At 35.8% G+C, this 10,000-nt stretch overlaps 1 protein-coding gene across 1 annotated transcript; it reads right to left on the reverse strand.

The window, feature by feature from the left end:
- Nucleotides 1–3,078: 3,078 nt before the first annotated feature.
- On the reverse strand, nucleotides 3,079–5,170 carry LOC137983755 (uncharacterized). Its single transcript, XM_068830933.1, has one exon. It carries the CDS (start codon nucleotides 5,023–5,025, stop codon nucleotides 4,012–4,014), a length of 1,014 nt encoding a protein of 337 aa, XP_068687034.1. The 5' UTR covers nucleotides 5,026–5,170; the 3' UTR covers nucleotides 3,079–4,011.
- Between the last annotated feature and the right edge of the window lie 4,830 nt (nucleotides 5,171–10,000).

Raw genomic sequence — 10,000 nt, forward strand, 5'->3', positions numbered from 1 at the left:
GCTTGAAGTAAGCTTGGTTGGGCTGGAAGTGATTTGTTTTCGGTGGAGAAAGGCTATTATCATAAAATTATTTTTGTAAATTCAAGTTTGATCAGCGGTTTAGCTTGTGTGCTTAGTATCCAATTTCGCGCGGTTCGAGGACCATGTGAGAGTTTGCCTGCCATGTTGTTTTGTTATTTGGCGGACTTCACAGTTTTACCGTATCTGAAGAGGTTCAAGTGTGTTCTGTAAGTCGGTTTTCAGAGAACCATTTGTGTGTTATTTGAAGCATTATACTAGCCACATTTTTCCTTCCATTTAGAAACCGTGAAAGGAATTGTTACGTGACAAGTTTGTGATATCCAACAACTGTAATAGGACCGCAGTAAAGTTAATAATTGGCATGGGACCGAGCTGAAGCAGGATTGTGTGGAATCGTCTCAGAGGTGTATTGTAAACCGTTCAAGCTTGAATGTTGTCGAGGAGTTAAGTCTTACGTGGGTGTAATATGGAATAAATCCTTTTAACACATTTGGAGTTTGAACTTTATTCTGTCATATGGCAATCTCTGTGGTTTTGGCGGGCAAAAGTTTGTTTGTTGCTCGTAGGCTTCCTCTTGGCGTGATCGAAGAACAATGTCCTGTGCAGTTGCTCGGGTCTTCCATTCTACTGTCAGAGTTTATCAAAGTACTGTCAGTGTAACGGTTCACTGCTTCTGATTTAAGGTGTTTGTAAGATACTTTTGCAGTCTCTTGATATAAATTGTTTGGAATCCTAGATCATAGCAGGAGCCCATCTGTGTTTCTGACCATAGATGCCGAGCATTTACATGATCAGTAATGCTCATGTATCATTTCGTTCATTGCTTCATCCATCGTGGGAACACTTGAATCCACAAATGACCAGCTTCCAAAGACAGTGGCTTCATGGCTCAGTTGGTTAGAGCGTCACACTGGTATCACAAGGTCATGGGTTGAGACCCTGTTGAAGTCCTGAATTTTTCAGGCTTTTCTACCCAATTGCTAGAATTGTTTTCATAACTGCGAGGATCATAACTTCACTTGAGTTTTTACTTAACAGCCTAAGAATTGTTCTCTTGTTGGATGTACATTGTATTTCTGCAAAAAAAGGAAATGAGAAAACTTTTAGGACTTTTAACTTTTACGGAAGATGAATGTGGGTTCGTCCCAAGTGTTTTTGGTTTTAAAGGAATTTACATAACAGACAAAATATGCAAGCAAGGGACCATGAAAAGAGCGAAAAGATATTTTCATATCAACAACTGGGGGACTTTTGAAAGATGTATTTTTCAGCATGTTACGTGCAAACCAAGAAAAAAAGAAATCAGAATTCCTTTAGTAAGAGTCTTACCTATGATCCTCTGATAACTACATGTCGTTGATGGAATTTTCATCCTAACACCCTAAAAGAGAAAAAGATATTTAATAACAAGGTTCCAGATTTTATTTTTATTAATAAGTATTCGTTATTGTAAATAAGGTGGCCTTTTGAAATATTTCTTTTATTGTTTTTACAATAATAATAATAATAATAATAATAATAATAATAATAATTATTATTATTATTATTATCATTATTATTATTATTATTACTTTTATTTTATTTTATTATATTATTTTTTTAAAGGGGAACTGAAGGCAAAAAAAGAAGGATTTTTTGTTTAAACTTTAGACCATACACAATAAAGTTTTCAACTTTTTTCCTGGCATATCCGTCGCTCTTCCACCTAAAAAAAAGTTTTTATTCCAATTTTAGGCTGTCAGCATTGCGGCTCAGAGTGGAGGAGTCAGCGGTCATTTTTGCAGCTTATGATGTATGATATGGGGAAGACATGTGTTTACCAAGTGTTTCTGTTGATTACGAAATCTCTGTTCCCCATATCATACATGTACCTCACAGCAGGCGCCTGACTTAGTTTTTGAGCCCGTCCTGAAAAGGCCAAAAAAGTGGGAAAAGCCCAACTTCGAACGTAATTTTGTCGCAAAAAACAGGAAACAAGAAGAAGTAACTCCACAAACTTAACTTTACTTATGTTAGGCTGATTTCCAAAAAAAAAAAAGATGTTGGCTTTTGGCCTTCAGTTCTCCTTTAATGGTGGTCTGAACTGGTACGTCATATGAGAAGCATGCCTGTCGTTTATAGTTATTAAGAGTCCTGCCTGGGAATATCTGAGTAAGATGAAAGATACAAAGTAATATGTAAACTTACCGTCTCGTGGTGCAGGGCACTGGCAGGGGGTGAGGCACCATATGGTGGTGCCTTGTAAAATGCTTGTGAACAGACCTCTGAAGTCTCCCATTCTGGTTATGGGAACTTCTAGCGTAGAAAGAAAGATTGTCTCCTCAGGTTCTTGGGCAAGTTTGGAAGTTCTTGTGGCATATGAACATGATCCTTTTTGACAAAGGAATTGATAGAATTTACCAACTTCTAGAAAAAAATTTTTCTTGGTAATTTCAAATTGATTGACAGATGATTATCAAAATCTCTGCTTGTTCCAAAACAATTACATTATTGTGTATTAAACATGGTTTTCTCTCCACTGGTTGCAGAGCCTTAGATTAACAATAATAATATTATAGATAAATGTTTATAATATTTAAGACGAAACTTGTCAAGGTGGTGCACCAATTTGTCTGCTTTTGAGGACACTGTGGTAGATTAGGATTTTATGAATTTCCAGTTTTGTTCTAGTTGGACTTGTGATCTCTTTGCTAGGTCTTTGCGACACCTTTCTTCAAAATCTCTAGAAGAGTTCTTTCATTTTCATTGTAAAAGATCCTTGCATGAAAGTTTCATAATATCATTTTAGTTATAGCTAGCATATGGATATTTTAACAGCATCATGTTTCCTGCCAAGACACATTTGTACATTTATGAAAATTTTATATTTACAGTTATTGCTATAAATAAATATTATATGCTTTGCATGACAGTTTAAATAAATATAAATATTTAATTAAATATCTTTGTTATATTTTATGGATATTTTAACAGCATCATGGTCAGAGTAGTAGACACTAATTACAGTATTCTCTATGATGTCAAATTTTGTTGTTTTTAGGTAAATTTGGTCAAGTATGTTTCCTGATGAGACAAAAGTTGGACTTTGTACAATCTGTGAATAACCTAGAGAGGTCATTAAAGATTTTATCGGTCTTATGCTATCATCATTTAAGTAGTTGATATTGAAATCACCAAGAATGATGTCAATTGGATAAGTGCCAAGGATATTTCGTAGATGACTTACATACTGTATTATATTTGAGTTGTTCTTTCGGTAAAGAAAAAGAACTGTAAAATTGGGACACATAATAATTTTTTGTAGATGTATTCAAAATTATTACAAATTTCATTGCATTTACTTGTGGAAAGTATTCATGTTCCTTAGTTTCTATTGATCTTCTGGTACACAGTGCCAAACTTAAAAATCTATCAGTAGGATGATCTTGCCTGTAGAGAGTAAATGGTAGTAGATGAGATTTTATGTCAGTATCATTGCTATGAGGTACAACTTGTGTTTCTGTCAGTGCAATTAGATCACTGTTCTTTATGTTTGCATCATACTTGATATCTACACTATGTTTTTTGAGAGATCGTATGTTTAATAGACATATCGTGAGCATTGAATTATCCTTATATTTTTCACTAGTTCCCGTGGTTTTTGAGATTTCTCGCAGTCTTTCATATTCTTTATGTATCCGAGGATCTGCTTTCACATGTTTGCTGTTAATTTTTCCTAGAATGTGAATACCATTTAAAGAGGTCGCTCGGCTCAGTGCAAGATATACCTGACCATAATTGAATGATCTCTGTTTGACCAACTCAAAACTAATGACGAGACTGTTAAGTGACAATCCCTGTACTAATGCTAATAGCGTAAGCCAATGTTAAAGGGAATTGCATTCTCTGTATTTCTGGAGAAGAAGGTTTATTTGGATGTATTTTAATTTTTGCAAGGACAGGTACTATGGGTACAACTCTGTTTTGTCGCACAAAACTGCTAGTACTCTTTTAAATTAAATTGTTGCCAGCTTTGGCATCATCAAATTTTACATAGATAATGGTGGGTTTTTTGTTATTTTGATTTACTTCAATTTTAACAATAGTTCCTAGTTGACCATTTATAAGTCTATCTGGTATATCAATGTTGTTGGTTAACATAACTCTAGCAGATTCCTTTATACAGATATTAGCATCAAGTCCACCAGTTTCAGACCTGGGTCTAGCTAAAATTCTGTTAATATCTTGCTGTGATACATTAGGAGGGTACTGATCTGTGGCTTTAAGGTTAAACAACTGTGCAGGTATTTGGTGCAATTTCATTTCATTGTGTCGATTGACCGGATTATTTTCAGCCCAGATGTGAAGAGCATCTGATGGGTAATTAACATCTGATGGATCTATAGATCTAGATTGGATGCATTTGATATCTTCTTCAGTTTGAGTTGCTGTACGGAACCTATTGAGAAGTTCAGCAAATGGCTGGTCATCCTTCTGCCTCATGATATCAACAAGCTCTATCATTGTGAACAGGTGCCATGGGTGGCACAAGTTAAACACATCATTTTTGTAATTTGCAAAAACAGGTTTCCTGCGTATTGGTGGTAGTTGATACATGTCACCAATAGCAAGAATGCTAATGCCTGCAAACAGGTGAACATTTGATGTGCCAACAATTTCTTTTAGTCTTTGGTGGATATGAAGCAAAGTATTGTTAGCAACCATAGAGATTTCATCTATTATGATCAACTTGAGGTCAGCTAGTAACATTCTCATCTGTGTTTCCTTTTGGTCAGACATAAAATGGATATAAGCTTCCTTGGTATCATGTGTTAGTTCAGGGCAATCTGATGTCCATATTAAGGCATGTAAGTGAGGAGAGCCTCTCATCTGAAACTCAATGCGGAGTGCATAGTATACTATTTTACCAGTTGGGTTTGCATTAGTTAGAAGAATTTCAGTGAAGAATGTTTCAACTCTATATTGAAAGTGCTTAGCAACAACAACAGGATTTACATTCAGCATTCAGCATCTTTCATTATAAGATAAAGCATCAACTTGTTCATTTGTTAGATTTTTGCCTTGTGTTCTTGCAATAATCTGAAACAGTTCAGGCCACCTAAGGTCAGCACAGGATAATGTCATAAACCATGTTGGTATTCCAAGCTGTTTTACCATAGCTACTACTTCATACATAAATTTTTGCCAATAAGGTGGTGTTCCTGGAATTTGTCTCAAAAATAAATAAGCCTGATTTTGACAAATAAGAGTTTGTAAATTTTGCATATTATTTGATCTTATTTGAGAAGCAGTAAGAGGCTGGCCATGCATTTTTTTCAGAGCAATATTGATGCTATCTGATACTTTCTTCTGTTCTATGATGAACTGAGCAAAGAAGAGATATTCAGGATTGGTAGCAAATCTACCACTGTGATGTAAAAGTCTTGCATTGAAGTACTTAACTGGCGACAACTTTATTTCTCGGTTGACAGAGTACCCATACTTTCCTTTTGGAAAGAAAATAGGAAATGCTAGTTCTTCACATTGCTTGTCTGCCATGAAGGAAACTGGATGTTTACTTTCACCAGGTGCAATAACATAGACTTCGTCTCCTTGAGATGATACATTATCATTTTGCTCAACAGTTACAGGATAATTTGGTATTACAGACTGCAAGCAAGTTTCACTTGTTGGTGCTCGTGCTTCATTTAAAGGATCGTCATTTTCTTCATCTGCCAGTGTGCTGACATTCTCACCATTTTCATAGTGTGAAGAAGTGTCATCACTTATACCAGATTCAGTAGAGTGGTTGTCATTATTCAAAGTTGAATCGTCTAAATTAACATCATTTTGTTGCAATGTTTTAAGATGCCTATCTATTTTGTCAATGTCTATACATATATTATCATACAAGGGATTATTCATTTTGAGCCACATCAGTGCATTTAATATTAGTTGAGGTCGCACAGCTTGAAAATAAACATGTCCTCTAAACTCCATTTTTCTCTTTAGTTTCAACATGATTATACCTGACCTTTCAGGAGGACGTGGCAATGTAGTACATGTTTGATCACATTCAACTGGTATATTGCATGTTGCTCCTTTAATCTTCCTCTGTTGGCTTTTAGGCATTACCACTATCTTTTCAAAAACTATCCTCTGTGCTATTAATATTTGTTCAAGTTTTTCTAGTACTGAGAGTTCTGGTGGTATTCTATCAACTTCCAGTTTATTACCTACAGCTTGACATGGTACTTGCCCTTTTGAAACTTTTGCATGACATGTTCTACAGATGTATTGTTTGTCATCAAATGACTTTATCTCATTGAAAAGACGGTGTACGCTGCATTTATTTTCTTTAACATAACTGTTTTTCTATATAGTATTCGATGACAAACTGAACATATGTAATATGGCCCCTCTCTGATCTTATTCTGAAATACTGATATGTAGTGATCCAATTTATGCTGAACATCGTTTGCCTTTTTTCTAAAAGTTTTTGCTGCATCACTTATGTACTTTATTATTTTTTGCTTTTTTACAGGATTCATGCTGCAATATTCTTGTTTTTTATTGTTCAAGTATTGTGCCTTAATGAGTGGTTCCATTGCATCATAGTTCCGCTTTTTTTGTTTATTTATCAGTTCTTTTTCTGCAGGATCTAGTGACTTGTACCACACTGCTCTGTCAGACAAGAGTTTTTCTTTTTCTGCAGGATCTAGAGATTTGTACCACTCTGCCCTGTCAGACAAGAGTTGTTCTTTTTCTGCAGGATTTAGTGATTTGTACCACTCTGCTCTGTCAGACAAGAGCTTTTCTTTTTCTGCAGGATCTAGTGATTTGTACCTCTCTGCTCTGTCAGACAAGAGTTTTTCTTTTTCTTCAGGATCTAGAGATTTGTACCACTCTGCCCTGTCAGACAAGAGTTGTTCTTTTTATGCAGGATTTAGTGATTTGTACCACTCTGCTCTGTCAGACAAGAGCTTTTCTTTTTCTGCAGGATTAGTGATTTGTACCACTCTGCTCTGTCAGACAAGAGTTTTTCTTTTTCTGCTGGATTTAGTGATTTGTACCACTCTGCCCTGTCAGACAAGAGTTGTTCTTTTTCTGCAGCATTTAGTGATTTGTACCATTCTGCTCTGTCAGACAAGAGTTGTTCTTTTTTTGCAGGATCTAGTGATTTGTACCACTCTGCTCTGTCAGACAAGAGTTTTTCTTTCTCTGTAGGATCTAATGACTTGTACCATTCTGCTTTGCTAACCAAGTATTTTCGTTTGGCACTAGGTTCCATGTTTGCATAACTTTCTCTTCGTTTTTCGGCAACTGAATTTTTCTGCCTATTGGATTTGTGTTTCCTTAATACCTTTTGTCTTAAAGTGCTTGACAAATTACTGTAACAGTTTAGAAATCTGATAATGTATGCTACCTCTAAATTATTAGTTGTATTGGTTTTTTTAACAGTGTTAGCAAGGGCTTGAAGAAGGAAGTTGCTGTCATTGACAGTTTGAAATTTATCTAAAGTTCCATCACTATGGAATATTATTAAGTAGTAGTTGATGGTTTTAGTCTTAGAATAATTGTTCTGAAATATGCAACTTGCACAGTAATTTGAAAACCATATTATAAATCCAATATTGCCTCTTGTGTTATCCAAAATGAAGTTCTGGAAGAGTTTGCTACTGCTGGATGCACAACTAAATATGCCTTCTTTTTGTGCTGTAAAGACAACATCAATAGTTGCATCATATATTTGAAGTTTGTTTGGAAATTTGCGTAAACAGAGATTTTCATCAGGACATTTCATCAGGAAATTGTTTCTTGTAAAACTCATTTCCATGGTCAATAATTGCTTCTAGAGTTTGTGAATTCCAGTAAGTGCATGCCTTAACCACTGAAAAACAAATGCTATAAAATGATAAAGCACAACAGTGTCGTATAAAAGACTCATTGTTTCTTGTTGAAATATGCGCCATTTCTCCACCACCATCAGCAAGTTCTGATTGAGAGATTTCACTGTTCTCATCAACTAAGTGATTATTGTCCTTTTCTAGTCTTGTTATGTGAACACCTATCAGCTCAAACAATGTATTTGAATTTTCATACAGGGTTTGCAAATAACATGTGACATCCTGTATACTTTGTGCTTCTAATAATACACATGTTCCTTGAGAATGGGGCATACCAAATGCATCCCTAGCATGTGAATCAAATATTTTAAATTTACCACCTGGAGTACAGTACATAGAAACAGTACTACGTTCAATTGTTAAAAGAAAGGATTGGTAGTTTTGCCTTACTAATGTTAGCAAAGCATCAACCAAAGGCATACAGAAACTCAAACCATGTATAATGGACCTACCATTTATAGTACCACTATAGCTTGAACTGTATTGAAGCTGATAATCTGTATTAAACACATTGAGCACTTCTGGTAACTCAGTTAACAACAGGAAAGTTTGTCTGGACAGTCTAGATAACCCAGAATACAATTCATTACCAATGTTCATGATGTTAATCAAGTCCGCTGATGAGATAATATTATTCCTGTAATTATAGATAAGTGAAGTAAGAGACATTGCTACACACTGAGTGCCTGCATTCTGGCCGAACAATTCCACATTGCCTTGACTATAAGGCGCTTGAATAGTTTTGGTATGATCAATGGGCCCAGGGTTTTTCTCTATATCATTAGACAGCTTTAACTCTGTATGATTCATCCTATGGTTAACGTTCTTATAAACAGATCTTACTGAAGTATAGTTACACCTAAGTTTCACTCTTCCACGGCGAGTTTTAGGTTTTTTCCTTCGATTTGCTGTCCACCACGTCCTTTGTGTACTCCTCTTCTTAGCAGCAGACCTTAGTCTTACATACAAATAGTCTAACTTACGATTAAGTACACTCAACTTCGTAAATAAATGCATGGCAGAAGATTTCGGTACGTTCTTTTTAATGTATTTTCCAACTAATTTCCTGAAAGATCTGCTCTTATGCAAGGCTCGTGATAGCTGTTTCACTGGAATTGGTTCTCGGTCCCTTTGTTGACGCCCTCCTACACATTTACAATAAACAAACTTAGCATAACGAGATCGAAGTTGCAAGTCATTTACTGATTCTTTATTATCAATATCCACAACAACAGATGGCTGTGCGGCATTATCAAATATGTTCTCCTGCAAAGCTCGCGTTAGCTGTTTCGCTGAAATTCTGCTTGGTTCTCCATCCTTTTTAACAACATGGCGACGCCCTTTTAAACATTTACAATAAACAAACTTAGCACAACGAGATCGAAGTTGCAAGCCATTGATTGATTCTTCATTATCAACATCGACAACAACAGATAGCTGTGCGCCTTTCTCAAATAGGTCACAGTCATTGAATGCATTCAAAATAGGTTCATCCAAACATAAAACGCTGCACCAAGCATGGTACAAAATGCTGACAGCATTAGTGAGGATGATCCCAAACGAAACAAATAGTTGAAAATGAAATAGCATTACAGCTCGAAATACACAGAAATTCAGTAATTGCAGAAAACAAACAGCCATAATAATACAAATGGATAGAAAATTCACCTTCTTTTTCCGAATTTTAACTAAATGCATCCGACTCAGCAGACTATCTTTCTGCGATTCGATGTCATCAGTACTGACTTTGCGCTCACCAACTTTCTTCTCTTGGAGGCTTTCACAGTTCTGTGCTTTTCTTGTTTGGTATTTGGTTTCAAAGCAGTTCATATCAGTGTAGTTCATATCATGATTCTCCTATATTTGCTCATTAAGTGCACATTTGTTCTCAATAATAGCTTTCTTTCAGTTCGCGGACCGCCCGGAGCCAAAACATTCGCTCAATGACATCTTTTAGTGTGGGTCTACCGCGAACGGCGTGTGCATAAGTGACTGGTTTGAGCGTTCCCAGCGAGAAGCTCAATACAACAAAAAGCCACATGGCGACAAAACACTTAATGTCAACTAACTCTGGTCTAAAGCAACCAACTTCA

The sequence above is a fragment of the Montipora foliosa genome, chromosome 13 (assembly GCF_036669935.1).
Source record: "Montipora foliosa isolate CH-2021 chromosome 13, ASM3666993v2, whole genome shotgun sequence".
Taxonomy (NCBI): domain Eukaryota; kingdom Metazoa; phylum Cnidaria; class Anthozoa; order Scleractinia; family Acroporidae; genus Montipora; species Montipora foliosa.

Excerpts from the sequence above, each read along its gene's own strand:
- LOC137983755 (XM_068830933.1), bottom strand. The coding sequence starts at position 5,025 with ATGCTGAATGTAAATCCTGTTGTTGTTGCTAAGCACTTTCAATATAGA.